An 18940-nucleotide genomic window follows, 5' to 3' on the forward strand; every position below is an offset into this window, starting at 1 on the left:
TAACCGCCAGAGCTCCGTGGGAGAGAGCGGCACACACGCACACACACGCTGTCACACGCGTGCACACACGGATGCGTTGAGATAATGAGGTCCTTTTGTCATTTCAATATTTGATCTTTGCAGATGATTAGGTAGGTTGTTATTTTGCAGAATATCTACTCAGCGTACGTCAGCCTTTGTTTGTGTGTAAATGAGGCTTTGTTTGTCTGACTATACATAGACTGTGCACATTTATTTGTGCTGCCTTGAATGACGTCCTTTTTATATTTATGCATCAGTCAAATCTTCTCGAATAGAGTTTATTGTGTGTGTGTGTGTGTGTGTGTGTGTGTGTGTGCTACACCTACAGATCCAGGATGTAGCAGAGCAAGGAGTGATGTTTGTGGGCTTTCTCCAGCAGCCGGGTGGAGGACCCAGCTACTTGGGGCACTGGGATCCTGAAGAGCTGTCCTCCTTACATTCAAGCCCTTCACCCATACATCGACACCCCTTCAGCGCCAACAACAGCCCAACGGACCCCATAGAACCACATCATAATGACGCAGAACCTGACCATCACCCCTTTGAACCTCAAGAGTTCGATCATGAAGGTGTAGAAAATAACACACAGCACCACAAGCCAAAAGAACCGGACTTCAGCCCGCTGAAACCCATACAGGAGTTAGAGCTTCACCGAGAAGAGTCCAGTGAGCAAATCCAGACCTCACAGATCAGCCTCAAAGAGTCACTAGAATCAACAAACCAACCCCAAAATCACAGCAAACCCAGTGTAGACACAGTTCAGCGGGGTTTAAATCAAAACCCAACAGACGCCCATAGGAACCAGGGGTGTCCCAGCTCTCCAGAAGCTGCTGGTATAATCAGACAGATTCTACCAGACCTCAAAGAATCCACAGAGAAACGTTTGAACCTTTCCAACCAGAGAGACGGACAAAGTTCAAGCTCCGACAGCTGGCCCAGCTCTCCAGAACTGGACGGAAACCACAAAAGAAAGTCCAGCTTCACAGATGGGCAGAGCCGATTGACGACGCACAACAACAACCATATCCGGCTCAAGAGTTCAGAGAAAGAGAAGAATGCAACTTCACCACCAGCGCAGGGTGGTAAGTAACCCGTTTCCTGTTTGTACGTGGGTCAGTGGACAAATCATCTTAATGCAAAGTTCTATTTGGCGTCTTTATTTGTGGATTTTTTTGTTTGTGTGCCTTTAGGGATGCAGCTCTTTGCCTTGTACAACCACACAGGGGAGCTGAACACTTCTCTGAGGTTCTACTCACTCAGGGTGCCACTGTTGGTACAAAAGGAAGCCGGGCTAATCACGGAAGTTGACACGCACTGGCTCGACCACATGACTCAGCATTTCACCAGCGGTGCGCACCTCGTCGACGGGTTTTTCCACCTCGGAGATGATAACGGTGTGTTTCATGGCCGTAGCAGTCAACTACTACTACTGCTGCTGCTGATGATGATGTGATATTAGTCAGGCATTTAGAACCTGTAAAATCGGGAAAAAAAAAGTGACAAATGTACCATGAAGTGAGCAACTTTAATCTTGGCAGCACGAGTATCAATTTAGACCCAGTGGCGCAGCTAAATTAAGTCTTACATCCTCCCAGAAAAACTCACAATGGTTTTCCTGAAAACAGCTACTTGCTGCGACTGGACACAAGGTTGATGAGATCAGTAAGATTGAACCAAAACAGTGAAGTCGAATCCCTGAAAGAAGCTAAAACGTTCTGTAAATCTACAAGGAACTGCAGAGATGGGTGACAAGTATCTGTGGGTTCACCACTTTCACATCTATTAATATGAACATATTGATTATTGCAGCTTTAAAGTATCTATTTCACCGTACCTCCTCACCTTTCACTGGTTCTTGGCAAGAGCAAACCGCTGCTCTGGCTGTAGATCTGTGCTCCGCTGCTGGGTAATGGATGATATGCATGGACTGACGTGCCATAAATCCACGGCTTATACTATAAGTCACTGTTCAGTCACCCATGCAATAAGTCGGCTTAAGCCAAAGGGAACAGGGGATCAATAGTGAGAGATTGGAGAGTGGAGATGAGCGTGTAACTCCTGTCTGACTCACATACGTCCTTCCTCTGTTTATCTGACTCTGTCTCTAATTTGTCCCGCTCCTTCAGACAATGGGGTTTCATCTGTGGATAGTGTGTTCATCTTCCAGAGCTCTGCGGAGGAGACCGCAAACGCCTCCTACGATGCCATCGTGGTTGAGCAGTGGACCGTTGTTGATGTGGGTCTTTTGAGTTTTTAATACTCTGGTGAAGATGTGCACTTTGAGAAATCCTTTGCGATTGAAGTCTTAAGCTCTTTTCTGTCAAACATTACATAAGAGTGGAGCTGAAGGAAAGTATGTGCTTGGGCGTGTGTGCTTGTGGCTGAGCTTAAATTTGCCTACCTACACTTGGGTACTGTGCTTTCTTTTTTTCTTCCCTCGTGTGGGGTTTGCACTGTATGTGTCTGAGTGCTTTTCTGTCTCATGTCCAGGGTGTCGTGGTGAAGACGGACTACATCCCCTTGCTCCAGTCTCTGGCTCCGTATGGATGGAGGCTGATGTGTGTGTTACCCACACCCATTGTCAAGACAAACAGGTACAGAACTACACCCCAAGATACCACCGTTACAACCATAAACTCACCTGTCCTCTGCTTTCCCTTCACATTCCATCACTTTGAATAACACAGCACACCTGCGTGCTGCTTTGTTGATTTTAGAGTCATTATTCTTTTGTCTTAAACACTTTCATTCTTTTTGGGATAAGGACTGACAGCGTAGCTTAAAAGAAACCAGGACAGGTGGTTCGAGATCTGACAAAGCGCCGTCATATGCTCATCTCGACATGAAACCGCTTTTGAAATCCGACGGAGCCGCAAACAAAAACACAGTCGCTGATGTGCTGTTGTCTTGTAACCTGTCACTTTACCAACCGCAGAGAACAGACACCTGATTTCAATGAAAGTAGCGACATGCGAGCTCCTCAGATTATAACATAATAGGTAACGGTAGTAAAAGTGCTGCTCCCTTCCTTCCGCAGTGACGGGAGTTTGTCGACCAAGCAAATCCTCTTCCTTCAGAGACCCGTTTTGCAGCGCAAGAGAAAAGACTTCAAGGTTTGTTTCCCCTTTGTCTTCCATCTTTGTAGCAAATCTGTCACTTGTGCCTTTAGGATACGTGCTTTATGTCACAGAAGGTGCCATTTAAAAAGTTGTGTTGCTAAATATGGGATGTACAGCAAATTTGAAACCGCTCAGGAAAAGTCTAATAATAGGCGAAGAGTACACTGTACAGGAAAGAGGCATCAACGAAAGAGGCTTTGTTGTGGTTTGGCAGGTGTCTGGAGAGATGGAAAGAAAGACACGGCACTAAGCGCAAAACTGTCTCACACACATCTATTTGTTTTCAGATGCTGAACCTCAGGGGTCGCAGCAAGGCGAAGAAAAAATCTACTGGAGAAACGCAAGAAGAGAGAGAGAACATGTCCCCACTGATGGAGACAGAGATGGACAGGTTGAGAAGAAACACAAGAGAGGAGGAGGAGGAGGAGGCAGAGAGGAGGAAGAGCAGGGACAGCGGAAGGAGCGAAGGAGCGAGCCTTCAGAAAGGTGGAGAGGAGCTGGAAGAGGACGCATGGCATCAAAGGGGCTTCTCGTACCTTTCAGGGAGCAGGGCTTCTGTTGAGGAAGAGGAAACAGACATTGATAACATCCCTCCGCAGTCGGAGAGATGGACATACGTGTGTCAGAGGGATGATGGAGGGGTCAAGGAGGAGCTGAAGACGGAGGAGCGCATCAAACAGCAGCTGTTTTCCGGCGTCTGTTGACACATTGGGCACAAAGCAGGCGAGGAGGAGCCGAGGCCTGAAAAGTTTACAAAAAAATAACTTTGTTGATCTGGATTTTTGTTTTTGGTCCAACCCAGATGTGGTCGGTCATACCGTTACTAGTCATCGTGTGCTGTTACCTTCGCTTCAGTCTGCTCTGTTGCGAGTCTTTGAGGTTGTAGCTCCCGTGTTTGGGGAAGTGTTGTGCAGTTCTCTGCTTTGGGTCAGTGTTGCTATTTGATGTATCCTTATATAAAAAGAAACTAATAGAGTACAACCTAGAGCAAGTCTCCAGTCCAAGCATTTGGTGTTATTTTCTTGTATTTTACTTCTTTCTTGTAATAGGACTGTTAAAAAGAGAGTACTGATTTCAAGGGGCTCACTGTATTTTTATACGTAAAGTATATTATTTCAAATAGAGACAAGAGGGGGAAAAGTTGCCACAGGGTTTGGTAGTAAATTGCATTAGAGCCTGACTGATACACGCATTGGCCAATTATAGCTTAACACAGAGATGTGTATTGGTATCAGCTTAAATAATTAACTATGAAATTGCATTACAGAAATTGGTCTTGAGTACTGTACTGTATTTTTTCAAATATTTAATTGAATGCACTCTCGATCACAACTTAGACAAACATTTTTAATAAGGATCCCTTAAATGTGGTAAGAAAAATGTATTGCAGTTAAAAATTCTCTGTTGGTATCGGGCAGCCTCTACACCGCATTGAGATATTAGATGTTACAATTTATTGGTCTTAAACATTGAAGGCTCAGTTCATTACATCATTAGCTCTAGTTGAATCTAGACAGTTTTGGTTTTCTTTGGCCAGGTTTGTGGTGCTCGTTAACTACATGAAACCAAAACCTCTCTTTCCAGAAGTGATGTCCCAGATACTCCTCAGAACACAGTTCCTATAAAAGCTGATCACAGTAAGGTCTGTTGATGTCCATGAGAGTAATGAAGCAGAATTATCAGACCGATATCTCAAACGTTGGATACAAGAGAAAAAGATTTTTGTAATTTGGGAGAACTGACCTTTAAAAAGGTTTCTTCTTTGGGAAAGAATGTGTAAATTAGAATCAACTATTTATTACTTATTCCCTGGACCACCTGTGACGTGTCTCAGTAGTGTAACATGCGAGTCTTTATATGAAAGCAGAGGCCAATAAAGTGTTTGAAAACAGATTGACTCAATTTCTTTTATTTCCTTTAAATCTCACATTATCTGCACAAACAAGACGAAACGCAAAAAACAACTCGAAACTGAGTCTCAACCGCGTCGCCCCCACTGAGATACGACAACAAGACGCTCGTAACCATCTCCAAGGGATGTTCAGTGATCCAAGCCAATCAGAGACCACCTGGAGGTTCCATTACAGCGCACCATGGGACACTCACTCCACCCCGGCACGAGAGTCGTTTATGTGGATGTGTGCGATTGAGTAAAAGTCGATGTCAGATGAGCTCCGTGTATGTGAAAGTGTGTGATAGAGCCAGTGACACTTGCCAATATGTGGGAGACCGATATGTGACTCTGAAAATACACTTGGTGTGAAGTCTGCATGGGAGTAAAATGTGGAAAAAAGAAATTGCTCCGATGTAACTCAGCCAACCAACTCATCAAATAAATAGCTCTGAGTTATATATACACACAGTTTAACACTTCTAAGATCACATGATCAAATCAGCAGAGGTATGTTGATAGAAGGAAATGAGTCACTCGTGTAAAATAATAGTACAGATTGCTAGTTTGCACCGATCTTCTGTGTCCTGGAAACTTAAAACAATAGTTTGACATTTTGGGAAATGCACTTATTCACTTTCTTGCCGAGAGTTAGATGAGCAGATCAATACCACTCTCTCATCTGTCCGCTACACATGAAGCTAAAGCACTCTGTTGGAAGTTTACAAAATCTTATATTAACATATATAATTATATTACATCTTGCTTGTTTCATCCATAAAAAAAAAATATATAGTTTAGCACTTAACCCCACAACGTGTCGTTTTTACTCTACACTGAGCTAACTCTTGGCAGGGGCGTATTTCCAAAAAATGACAAATTATTGCTTCAAGCCTTTCTTGCATATTAGTGCTTTAACAGTTAGGTTGAAGTTCGGACTTAACATCACCCATTAACTATTAAGCAAATACAGGCTGGCAATGAGATCCGATATGAAGATGTGTAACAGCTGTGGAATGATGTGTCGTTCAAACACACAGATGCAGATTTGTTGTAATATTCAGCAGTGAGCTGAATGATGTCGTGCTTAAATTGAGATTTTACAGTCTGCGCAGTCCTCCTTTTTAGATAATAAGAAATTAAACTCCTCCCTCGTCTATTGTGAGTCAGCTGCTAGCTTTAGAGTGGGCGGTCCCAGCGGTCCATCGCAGATCAGGCACAGGTTGCAGTAGCAGCGATCGGAGGGTGAATTTTCTCATTTAAATGTCCTTATCACTGGAATCTTTCACTTGGTTTCCATTCTCACCATACACCCCCCCCGAGGGAGGTTTCTGAGAATGCTAAAAAGGTTCTACCACCACTTCTCGAAGAGGATTCTGTCTTTCGGGAGGCCGAAGTCCATGAGGGTTTTTGAAAGTGCTTCGATCATGGGCCGGGGCCCACACAGGAAACACAAAGTCCTCTGCGGGTCCACATGAGCCCGCAACTCCTCTTCTGTGATTCTCCCGCCTGGTCGAGACACAAGGGAAGTCAATCAATGAATCAAGAGTCCCTTCTTTGATAGAACCTGTTCTCCATGACGACGGACATAAATCAACAAAGACAGGCTGTGGTAGAATGTGACAGTCACTAAATCATCCCTACGAGCAAAGAAAAGTGTCCACGTGTAGTGTGTGTGGGCACTACTTACGGTTGATGAATGGCTGGAGGTGCGAGTCCACATCTGTGCTCTGTTGCGTGACGTGGAGGTCACAGGAGAGCTTGTCGGGAAACTCCCGACACACCTCGATGATGGAGCTCTAGGAACACAGACGGTAGTTGAGGACCCAACACGCTGCGACAGACCCGCCCATATATATTCCAGACATGTGGACACTGTTGCGTGTGCAGCTAGCCAGAGATAATCAGAAGTTTAAAAAAAAAATCAGTGTCCTAAACACACCTTGAAGAGCAGCTCCTGGGTGTTGTTGGCGCTGTAGCAGAGGTGAGCAGAGCCTATCTTGTACTCCCGCCCACCAGAGGCATGGTTGAGATGCAGCAGACCGGCTGTGTGCAACAGGATCGAGTACAAGGGGTTGATCCCGACGCCGCCGGCCAGCAGCAGCAAATCCACGGAGGGGTCAGAGGGCGACGGGTTGAAGAAGAAGTCCCCGCCGACACGCATGGCCACTCGAGAGCCCACCGCACACTGAGAGGAGAGACAAACGGATGCCGACGGGTCATTTAGACACATTTCTCAATGCTCAGTAGCTGAGATACATCGTTTGAATGCAAACACACAACAAGCCTAAGCTGAGGTACGGGTGAAAGCAATTTCACAAGTTGTGCAGAGACGATCTTTTGAAGTAACAAAAAAAAAAAAAACAACAAGAGCAGATAAATACACCTTCATCTGCTTTTGTACACATGTGAGCACACACAAAACACGCGCGTGATAATGCTGGCATCCTTTATCTGCTGTCGTGGGCCCCGCACTACTCCTGCTCACAGAGAGCAATATCAAACAAATGGATCATCAAACGTTGCCGGAGCAGAGAGCTGTAAGTCTCAGAATGCTCAAACACAGCACACTGCTTTCTGATGCTTATTTACACAAGGCACGGTAGCTCAAAGCTGTTTATTAGGGCACATCATCAACCACGGAAGCTGCAAGAGTACAGACGTGGAAGAGAAAGGCAAGCAGGAAGGATACACTATTCATACTTACACAACCACTCACACCTACCACTACTGGATTAAGAAAAAAAACAACTGCCTTTTGGAGTAAATCCTTGCAGACAAAATACGACTGTATTTGTATTACCTTTATTTATGCATTCACACAACCACCGTTCACCCTGTCGGCTTGCTCTACACACAAACGCAAACTTCTCTGGCGGTTTTAGCTTCATTATCACAATTCTACTTCAGAACTACTGAGCAGGCAATTTTCAAATTTGCTGAGTCACTTTAACTAGCCCATGGCAGCAATCGCACATGATTGAAAAACATCAGGGGTCACGTGGCTGTTTGCTAACGACACCTAAAAGAAAAAACTGATGAAACTGATGATGATTTATGTGGTTTAATGAACTAAATGTTTAGCTGGGAGTGTTTCGCTAGCTTTTAATGTGACCTTTTGGTGCAGGTAGGTGCTCTGATTTGCCATTTTCCTTTTCTTAGAATAACCACAGGTGTGATTTTGTGGCAGTCTTCCTTTCCTAACTCTAGAACACCAGAAACCTTTTCTCAACAGCCTGATTGCTCCACTCGTTCCCTTTCTGCATCTCTTTTTCTGAAGAAACACTTCTTCTCCGTCTCAATGGCAATAGTCTTCCCAGGGAAATGACCACTCTGTAATTTTGGGAATGTTCCGGACCGCACTCCTCTGCTCTACTCACCATGGTGTGGATCCAGTGTGCTGGAGGGTGTTTGGTGTATTTGACGGCCAATTCGACGACGCCCTCCCTCTGCAGCAAACCCGGGCTGGAGCACATGGAGAAACCTCCCACCGTCTCCACGCCGGGAATGAAGAAGTCCACCCTGCACACACAAGTCAATATTTCATGAACTAGTCAACTCATTTAGTCTATATAAGTGGATGTTATGAACATGATATCCATGTCAAGTTACAATGTTCAGTAAAACTATTTGGAGTTATAAAAAAAGATGTATTCCAGTGGTTGAAATCGGCTACTATGACTGACAATGGAAGCTTGTTTTGACATTATTGTATTGCATTACATACATGTCGTTATAAAACAATCACTTCGTTTTAACCTGTATTCTTTGTGTTTTCATACAAAAGTCACATTATTCTCATTGGAAATGTAGCTTACTGATCAGATTTCTAAACAACAGTTAATTGAAGAGCGAAAACATGCTGACCCTTGACCTCAGTAGAGGTGGCAGCCTGTTCCAGAAAGCAAACTAGAACAAAGCCAAACCAGATGGAAAGTTTCCTGCTAGTTAGTGTAGACAAAGTGTAGCAACCCAGTCTCACAGCCAATGTGGCAGCGTTTGTCCATCAACACGTGGAGGAGAGAACCCCTAGAAGAAAACAGCAATACTCAACAACACAATGACCCTCTGTTACACGAGAGGGAAACGCTGACTTCTCAACCCTCGGAGGCATCATGAATATGGATCCGCTGTGAAGACGCACACATATGTTCCACCCACCTCCACCTCCACCACCTCCTCCTCCTCCTCCTCCTCCACCTGGAGACAAACAACTAAACAGTCCTGTTTCTCTGAAATACTGAAAGTCAAGGATTTCCATCTATTTACATTCATTCTCAGCTGCCGCAGGGTTTCATGTCTCACCACCACCGCCCACCTACAGTATGGGCTCATGTACAGAAACTGCAGGGTACTAATTAACATTTACAGACAGAAAAAAAAAGAAGCTCTGCACTCATTGTTGAAGTAACTTGCTATTATGACTATAAGGGACTCGCTGAAAGTTAACTTGCGAGGGAAAACATTTCCCAACGTCGTGCACCACTCAAACACGAGCCAGAGAGTCTCAAACACCTTTCAGGTCAAAGCTGCAAGAGTGCATTCAACCCAGTGCAGTTACCTTCACAAATCTACGAGGATACTTGAGCTTATCAAGTCCCCAACTATTCTCATCCTTACCCGAGAAGAGGCTCTCAATAATTCATAAGCTTTGATCTTTCTTTAAGCTGATGTGATGTATTCCACAACAGCTGTTTTATTTTCATCAACATTAATCTTGAGCTGTTTGTTAACTTATTTTTTTCCATCAAAATGATGTGAGAAAGGAAACCCAACAGGCCAACGGTAGGACAAAGCAAACACAACGCCACCACCGTGTGGTTACTGTTAGTATTACAGCACTGTCAAGGGCACCAGAGGGCTGTTTCATAAAGCTCACTCAGACACTAACTTAGACCTATTTGGCAGGTTCTGTTTCATGAAGGCAGTGTTACTAATGGTAACTTCTGCTTTGAGCCTAACTGGTCAGAGACTAGATCAAGGACGCTGATGTTCACGCAATGTCGGCAGAATTGGGAGAACAGGGGGGGGGGTTCATCCAACAGAGGGGTCCCAAAACTAGTCTTAAAAACACATCAATACAGCAGCTGAGCCCCTCAACAATGCGGTTGACCTAAAACGTGACCCCTCTCGTGTCACAACACAATGCGACAGTGACCCTTAAACTGCTTTACTCACCACTGTCCTGCTTTGAAGCTGAAGTCTGGGTGGACAGCTATTCTCACACGTTTCACCGTCTCGGACTCATCCATGATGCCACATACTTGGGCTGGATACAGAGCCTGTGTGAGGCAACCAGTACACAAACAAACAAACAAACAAACGCACACACAGAGGAGTGGGTGAATAGCCTTAGGATGGACTCTCAGCAATGTATACTGTTAAAAAGTGCCACATGATACAGACGAGGTGAGTGTAATCAACAAGAAAATATCAACTCACATTTTGTCTGTAGTTGCTCGATGTCTTCTCTAGATGGTCCATTTGTCTTTCGGAGGACATATTTCTTCTGAAATAAAAATGGAGGTAGTCTTTGTAACATGCTTTGTATGTTAAACATTCTCTAAAGAAGTAGAATATTCACAAACTACAAGTGGACTTTGCATCAACACACCTTAAATGGCCAGTTCACCTGAATTATACCTCACACCTAATTGTGTCTAGCCATGCGGATAGTTTGGGTTTTCTGTGGGTATGTTCTCATGTGTTGGCCATTGACATTTCTGCTGTTGCCCCAATATAACAAAAGGAAAGCCAGCTGATTCACGCATCACCACATACAATCTAAACTAGTGTGGCTGTTACAGGGCTGAGGGTAGTTCCCTTGCTGTCTGTCAGTCTCCACAGTGCCTCAGCAGAGACCAGCCAGGACACACAATGAACACAGCCGGCACTTTCCAGGTGAATCTCACCTTGTAGCGGAGCTGGGGCCCAGAAGCCGCCAGCAGAGGAGACCGGGGGCGGCGGGACTCGAGCGAGTGAAGCTTCGGGCAGTTGAGGACCAGAAACAGCGGACGCTCATCGCGAACCTGGGCTGACATCAGGAAAAGAAGAGCAGAAACAAGACAACTGTCACGCGAGGTGAGCACCACGTGTTCTTTTCTTATCGAGTGATAAAATCACTTGTGCGACAAGCCGACGAATCAACAGCTGAGCCCCCCCCAACAATAATGCAGCTCAGCTGAAGAGTCACGAACTCACAGAATGATCTAGTATCTCTTAAAGTCCCGGTGCAACGGACGTCGGAGCGTTCTCCGTGTTAAGTTAATTAAATGACACATTAGGGTTCACTAGTCGACGGTTACATCACCAGGACGTCAGTTTTCATAATGCTCGCTAGCTTTAGCTAACTAGCTATCAAATGCCGGTTTGTTATTTAACACATACAGCGAGCTCCTTTTCTTACCGAGATAAGATGGACGTCTGTGTTTTGTCATGTGGTATTCATATTTATCTTCGGAGTAACCTTAGTAATCATGTTTAACGTGACATGACTCTACTGATGTTTTCTTCTTCTTCTTCTTCTTCTTCTTCTTGGACCTGTACTGCGGCTAACGTCTTCTTCTACGATGTGGAGCGCTTGGCATTCAATGTATTGCAGTAGCGCCCTCCTCTGGCGCGTTGGAACACACACACGCGCACCCACACATACACACACACACTGTTTAAATTGATATGTAACTAAAAAATGTTCAGAAATAGGAGGGCCGGATTCAGAATTATTAATAACCTTTAAAATTATATATTTTTCTGATATACGTTTAAAGTCGTACCAATCAATATTTTAATATTAGTAACAATTAGGATGTCTGCAGGAATTGTCCTGCCCACAACTTGACTGTTGGGTTCACTCTCAATGCTCTCATTAAAGTTGTTACAACCATTATACCAAAATATAATTAGATTGTCTATGCAATAATCTCTAGGTGATCTTTAATCACAAATAAAATACCATATTTGGTGTGAGGTTGTTTATTTGGCTTCATCTTGAAATTAAATGTGTTGATGGAGTCTGGGAGCTCACTTAACTGGCAGTTCTTTGTCCAGGTACACTTTTAGGTCTTTTTAGATTGAAAAATGTAAATGCATATGTGTAAAACAGATGATAAAGTGTAAGAAACAGATGATCAAGAATCTAATTTGGCTCCTTCTGGTAAATAACAGCGAGTGGGCCGAGCACCGCTCTATTCTGCAGAAATCTATTCTGTCAGTTTGAGTATCATGCTTTAAAATCATGTGGCGTCTTTGTAAGATGCTCTAAAAGTGCTAAAATTAAAGCCTTCTTCCTGTAGCTTATAAATACATTTCATAGTTTTAATTATGTATGAGTCTAATACATAATTAAAACAACTTGTCACGATATATGTGTCCTATCGGGGAAAAGTTGTATCTCACTAAAACTATTTCATGGGATTGTTGGTAAAATTGAGGTGTGTCAGTGGTTAAAATAAGTCCACAAAATGGTCCGGCCTCACTACTTGTTGCATGTCTTTGTGGTTATGTGTCTTTACTTCTACAGTTACAAGGAAATGTTAGCACTAGAAATAGAAGAGTAGAACAAGCATGACAAGTCTCCAAAGTGAAGGCTACACAGGCTGGTTTAGGATGAAAGATACAACTTAAATTAGGCAGTTTCCCATTAATCATGTAGTATAGTGGTTTAAGAGCAGGGGTTTTGTAATCAGTGAGTCCTCATAAGTACAGTTTATTCAACCAAATACCTGTATGTATGTGTGCATAGCTGCATGTTAATAACTGTGTTTGCTGTCTGTTATAAGAATAGTACACAAAGAAAATGTCCAATAACTGCAAGATTCCTTTCTGCATTCTTGACAGTTTCATCTTCAGCATCTGCGGTGAAGCTCAGGTGAGTTTCAGATGGTTTACTCGCCTTTTAATAACTCCAAAAGGCACAATGGAAAACCGGCCCAACAATGCAATAGGCCTACAACGAAACTCATTACATTCACAAGAACAGGACTCGGCCTGCTCCACCCAAACGCTGGACTGTTTCTGTGTTTAGTTAGTACAATTCCCTCTTCTATTTGACCCATATAACCATCAGCTGTGAGCTGGAATGTGGGTCATTTGTGTACCTGTGAGGTGACCGGTGTTTAAATAGCCCTTAAGTGTTTGTGCTGTCAGAGACGGCCATAAACCGGTTCAGTGCTTGTTACTATCCTTAGATACAGTAGCTACTAACTTCCTTTGAGAGGATTTTGTGAGCTGACTCTACCAGTCCAACTGGCTGCCTTCCTGCTCTCTTTCCCATGGCCAGCATGCCACAGCTCAACCTGTTGTTCAATACTGCACAATGACGGATCATTTTCAGGTTCGTCATGTACCAGAGACTCACCGGACTCATACGCACAGGGCACACGCGTGATGCAAGCACACTACCGTCATCACAAACACACACGAAAGCACACGCGTAGATGGGCGCAGGTATACCTGTCTGCATCTGAGTCAACATAAACATTAATACACAGTTAAGTGAGTCCCTTTGTGTGTCTATTATGTCTCTAAATTGGTCTCATCCTATAAACTTGCAAATAGCAGCTATTTATATGTACTAGGATCAGGCCTTTTTGAGATTTAGAAATCATTTTTGCATGCTGAATTAAATTCCAGTTACTAACAATAAATAAAAATGACAATTTTACTTCATGTATCTGCGATAAATAGGAAAATAATATATGTTTTTACACTTGACAGTCCAAACGTGTTTGTTATTGACTCCAGAAGTTCAGTTCAGAAGTTTGCAATGGAATAAAGTCAACCATCGCTGTGGAGAGTATTCCCTCATACGATCTCTGATTAGTTTACACACATTCTACACAAGCCTCTCAGTCTCAATTGGCAAATGCTCTGATTTCACCCTGAGGAAATCCCTCAGTCAAAACTGGTACATGTTCAATGAGACATACGTCTCTGCATGAATGTTTTCTTTATCTGGCATGGTTGAAGTTAATGATCAACTTTCAGAGAGACTAACTGTGGTTTGTGGAGAGGAAAGCAGATTGGCAGATTTGGGACGGAGGCAGAGTAAAACTGAGAGGCGATGTGAAAAGATAACATCCTGTGATTGTGATGCTGTTTAGACCAGAGGAAGTTATCTCCATGCGGGCTGTGGGTGAGGAGGACAGCAGGACGTGTCGAAATGATTCATCGAATATTTTAAGTAATTCATCAGGTAGAAAATGTCAAACACGGCAAAGATGAACCGATTCCAGCTTCTAAATGTGAGGATCTGTTTCTCTTTTTTCGAATGAAATTGAATATATGTGACAATACTAGTCGTCATCTTTGGCCCGGAAAAAATGTGATGGGCAATTTTCAGATGTTTCACTTATCAAGCAATTAATAAAGTTATCATAAGAGATACAACCGATTAACTCACAATGAAAATAATCATTCGTTGCAGCACTAGAACGTTAATCTGAAGGGTCATCTGGATCTGCATTGTGTGTGTGTATTCATGTGTTTATTTATCCATTGCACTCATGCTTACCTGTGTGTGAAGGATCAAGTACAATGAAGGACAGCATTCTGTGTGTGGTGGAGAGAGGAAATGACTCAGTGGACTTTCGACTGGGATGGGAGACGTGAGGAGAGGGAGTCCCTGAGGTATGCAGGCCAACGGCTGCTGAAGGAGCGAAAGAGAGAGAAACTCACATTCCGGTTGCTACAACAACTTTCACTCTAAACATTGGAGGAGGAAGACAAAAAGGCATTACCTGATTCCTCCCCCTTGTCTTCTGTCTTTTTCTGAGATTCAGGCCTTGTCTTCACAGAAACTATTTGATAATCCAGAGGCATACCGAGACAGAACAGCGTCACGTCCTGTCCTCAGCTGACAAACTTGGCTTAAACTCAATAGATAGTTGAGATTTAGATTGTCCCTTTTGTGATGTATTTTAATCCAAATGACAATATTGCACAATATGTCCCAATCCTCTACAAAGCTCTGATTGTGAATCAGTGGATTAATAAGTGGTGACTGCTTAAACGTTTGTGCACACATGAACTGTATGTAAACATGTGATTGTGTTTTTAAGGATGTGCACCTTGAGAATGTTCTTATTTCAAGGAGGTTTGTATTACTGAGATTTTGCAGTTTCACATAATGTCCGTGTTGGGTTTATATTTTCTGTTTTTATAATGAGGCTGTGGACAAATGTATAACTTGCATCACTTATAAGCCATCAAAAAGAATAATTTACACAACGCCATGTTGAGAAATAAAAATAATTTGGCTTTTCATGACATGCTCTGTCTTGATAGCTTTAGACCATCAAGATGAGCTGCAGGGCATGTGGACCTATACTGGAAGAAGTATTCAGATCCTTTATCAAAGTAAAAGTAGAAATACAAGAATGCACAAATACGCTGTTACAACTACAAATCATGCATCGCAAATGTTACTAAAGTTAAAGTACAACATTATCAGCAAAATGTACATACATATAAATAAAGCAAACAAAAAGGCCCATTTATATTATTGTATTGATATTCATGAATGGGTCTTTACCCTTGTAGCTGGTCCAGGTGGAGCTTAATACTACTTTCCACCACTTCCATTATTATAATGATCATGTATTAACGTATTATAAAATGACTGTAGATATTACAGCTTATTAGAGAGTGAGAGACTCATGTCCCGTGTATGGACGAATAAGATACAAAAATTAGTAAACAGATGAGTAGATGTATTTTTTCTCAACCTGGCAACCCAAAAGTTACATTAAAACATATGTAAATTATTTTTCAACAGTTCATTTTTTAGACAATGATACCCCATAAGCGTAATACAAACCCTGTTTAACATTTTATAATTGTTTCTTAGTTATTAATAAATCATACACACAACTGAGTGTTGTCTTCTTTTAAACATATACCATCTGTATGTCTGGATACATGTTACTCTATAAATACTGGGCTGTTGATGATGCAGCATGTGTTGAATTGTGATAACTGGGAATGTCCTGGTAATGTGTCATTCAGACAGACTTAAAAACTAAATGAAACTGACCCCATGCAGAGTTGGACTTGAAAGTAGAGTGCCAAACGCCAGCGGAAACATCCGGTAGAGTCACGCGTGACAAGTAGCCCGGCAGGTGAAACCGGCGCCAGGCCAAACTGCTTCCCCTTACTTAATGTGAATTTACAACAGCAACAATTGCACGTCTAGTGCAGCAAAGTTATTTCAGGAGTCTCCTGACTTATTCCGGTCGCACGCCCCCTCTGGTCATGTCCGCACAGGGTCTTAAGTAAAACCTTGTAGCCTAACTATACTGCCGACTAGTCTGCAGCCTGTTTTAATCGGTGGCTATTAATAACATGGAATTAAATAAACCATTCCATTGCATTAATTTGCATAACAACGCACAAGTCAGTGTGGGCCTAAATAACTGGGCCTCTAAAATTAGAACATAATTTGGCTCTCTGGCTTGGGTTGGGTTCAGGTGATACAAAGGGCCCTTTTTTAAATCTGTCACTGAAGAGGCGCAACCTCCCATGGGGTATGTTGCTACGCAACCACAAGCCCCGCCTACCATCATCGTACATTCACCTGAGCAAGAGAGCTCACGTGACAGACCCTGAGAGTTCATCCAATCAGGAGTGAGGACAGGTGCTTGGAGAAGAGAGTTTCGGAGGCGGAACCCTGCTGGTTCAGTGGAAGAAAACCGCTCCTTACATAAGCGTCAATTAATTTGCAATGTTCTTCAGAATTGCATAAGAACAGTAGAGGTATTCGACGAGAGGAACTGGAGAAAAATTCAATAATTTGGAAGTGGGAGATGCAAGGAGGCAGCACACCTGGCTCGTGCGTAATATGGATACTGCTGCCACGGTCTCTTGAAGAACTGCTGTCACACTAGTGCTCCACCACTGAAGAAGAAGACACCGACTTGTTTTGTGGATTTACATCTCAGAACAATCAAAAGTGTGACACTTACACTTTGCTGCTGGTCGTTTTGAGTGTCCACACACTACACTACACTACAGTAGCTCAGGTAAGAATTCAGTCAAGAGTCAGCTTTGTTTTGCGCATTGTTCACCTGTAATTCACGGCTTGGGTTTGCTCCTCTGTTCTCACGACTCATTAAACCAGTTTTACAGATTAAGTAACACTGGTTATTCTCAGGATTAGCTGGTAATATGTTGTCTTACCAGTGGGAAATCGCTGCTAGTGGAGACATTAAATCGCATTCCATTTTAAAATCATGATATTCAAACAGAAAATAGGATTTGTGATGAGGGTGAGGATGAAGATGTGGAGCCTGACGAATGTTAGGACAATAATGTGTCAGTGCGACATTTTATGAAATCAAAGAACATATTGCAGACACCATTTATAAAGGTATAATTTGATGTTTTACTAGACATGAGAGAGTTCAGAACATGAAGACCTCACAGATGAGATCTCATGACTTAAAACAATGCTGATGCAGAGGAGAAGGTCTCAGCTGAATTACTGACGGTATGTGTTTCCTGTTCCAGCGCCCTCCAGTCAAAGATGACAGACAGGGCCCCATGGTGGAAGGCTTTCATGCCAAAGAAGAAGAGCGGAGGCTCCAAGGACACCAGTTCATCCCACACCTTTGACGTTGACTTCGACCCTTTTGCACAAGCCGCTGAGAAGCAAAAAGACCCCACAGCCTCCAAGACCGGCGGCGACCAGTCCCTGTCTCATCAAGAGTCCAACAAGACCTCCAGCATCCTCCGTAATGACACCTATGACGACTCCCACCTGGAGTCTGTCTTCAACGAGCAGACGTGTCGCAGGAACATGAACGTGTCACGTTCGGGCCGGTTCAAGGAGAAGCGGAGGGTGCGCTCAAGCCTTCCTGTACAAAACAAAGAGACAGAGAATGTTGCATCAGGGAGGGAGGACATGCGGTGACAGTGAGGAGGAGTAGATGATCAAAGACTGCTTTGTTTTGAAAGATGCTTGAAGAAAAAGAGAGGGCTTTGAGTTCATGAAGATGCTTCATTTTTTTTGAGGCATTCCAAGAGGTCTGCTGTATGTTTGTGATGATGAAGATGACAAGGAGCATTCAACTTTTAGCACAATACTGCAAGAATGAGGTTATGTGGTCCATGAAATATTGGAAATGTGGACATTTTTGTTGATAGACCTTTGCCAGAAGGCCACAGAAACAATGATAAATGACCTGAAATCAATTATATTTGTTCTTAGGGTGGTTACCGAACCATTTTGCCAACAATATCCCGCAGCTCAAAAGAAGATATACAATGTTATTGCTGTAAACACTTAAGAGCCTATGTAGTCAATGCCTTACAGTGTCCTTGTTTCAGTCACGTACTGTGTCATCAATGGACAACTCCTAAAATTACCGACAACCTTTTAAGAAAACACAAACCTCGAATGCAATTTTCTGTGTGATATGCTCCTGGAAAATATTGTTGATGTTTACATTATTTCGATAATAATAATATTTTATGTTTGCTAATGAAGGATAAGTACAATGCTCCTTATACAAAAAAAATGTTGATTCTAAAGGGTTAGAAGGATATTTATGAAGGTGTAAAAGGATTTCATAATTATGTGTGAAAAGAAATCAGTTAGCAGAATAAATCAAATGATGCGAACAGCTTTTAGTCAGATGCACTTGCCAGCACGATGCATAAAATACTTTGAATGAAGGATGAAATCGAGCATGTTTTATGACATAATGGGTCCAGCTGAAGTAAGAAGCTATTATGTTGTGATATCCAGCTGAATGAGCTATGGCCATGTAGCCAAAGAAGTAGGATCCAGATGTAGTTTGCTTTGCAGGACTACTGTATTTGGGACCACCTGTGAATACTTAAATGAAGGCAAAATATGAGAAATAAATCAGATAACTGCATGAATGTGTGTATGTGCATGTGCCTTATTATC

General features: G+C 42.9%; 3 protein-coding genes across 5 annotated transcripts in view; 2 read left to right on the top strand and 1 right to left on the bottom strand.

Annotated features, from left to right (window-relative positions):
* The window catches only part of rftn1a (raftlin, lipid raft linker 1a), a 21197-nt gene extending 16172 nt beyond the window's left edge, over positions 1-5025 (top strand). For both annotated transcript variants that reach the window (XM_031853908.1, XM_031853909.1), the window contains exons 5-10: positions 350-1103; positions 1212-1415; positions 2148-2257; positions 2512-2615; positions 3059-3134; positions 3428-5025. In XM_031853908.1, coding sequence (XP_031709768.1) covers positions 350-1103; positions 1212-1415; positions 2148-2257; positions 2512-2615; positions 3059-3134; positions 3428-3844 — 1665 coding nt within the window. In that variant the 3' untranslated portion in view covers positions 3845-5025. The remainder of the gene's footprint in view (positions 1-349; positions 1104-1211; positions 1416-2147; positions 2258-2511; positions 2616-3058; positions 3135-3427) is intronic.
* Positions 5026-6349: 1324 nt separating this feature from the next.
* Positions 6350-11605, bottom strand: oxnad1 (oxidoreductase NAD-binding domain containing 1). Of its 2 annotated transcripts, none has more exons than XM_031853912.1 (8): positions 11438-11605; positions 10944-11060; positions 10474-10540; positions 10210-10313; positions 8412-8553; positions 6974-7219; positions 6722-6830; positions 6350-6540 (listed from the first exon to the last, which is right to left on the bottom strand). In XM_031853912.1, the coding sequence occupies exons 2-8, from the start codon at positions 11051-11053 to the stop codon at positions 6383-6385; spliced, it is 936 nt and encodes a 311-aa protein (XP_031709772.1). In that variant the 5' UTR covers positions 11054-11060; positions 11438-11605; the 3' UTR covers positions 6350-6382. The 2 variants fall into 2 exon arrangements, with proteins under 2 accessions (XP_031709772.1, XP_031709770.1); XM_031853910.1 differs by having other exon boundaries at positions 10944-11065.
* Positions 11606-16777: 5172 nt separating this feature from the next.
* Positions 16778-18905, top strand: LOC116387344 (proline-rich protein 15-like). The gene is made up of 2 exons (XM_031854326.1): positions 16778-17048; positions 17536-18905. The coding sequence occupies exon 2, from the start codon at positions 17552-17554 to the stop codon at positions 17936-17938; it is 387 nt and encodes a 128-aa protein (XP_031710186.1). The 5' UTR covers positions 16778-17048; positions 17536-17551; the 3' UTR covers positions 17939-18905.
* Positions 18906-18940: the final 35 nt, after the last annotated feature.

Source organism: Anarrhichthys ocellatus, unplaced genomic scaffold (assembly GCF_004355925.1).
Source record: "Anarrhichthys ocellatus isolate YVR2014 unplaced genomic scaffold, GSC_Weel_1.0 scaffold14, whole genome shotgun sequence".
Classification (NCBI taxonomy): Eukaryota; Metazoa; Chordata; class Actinopteri; order Perciformes; family Anarhichadidae; genus Anarrhichthys; species Anarrhichthys ocellatus.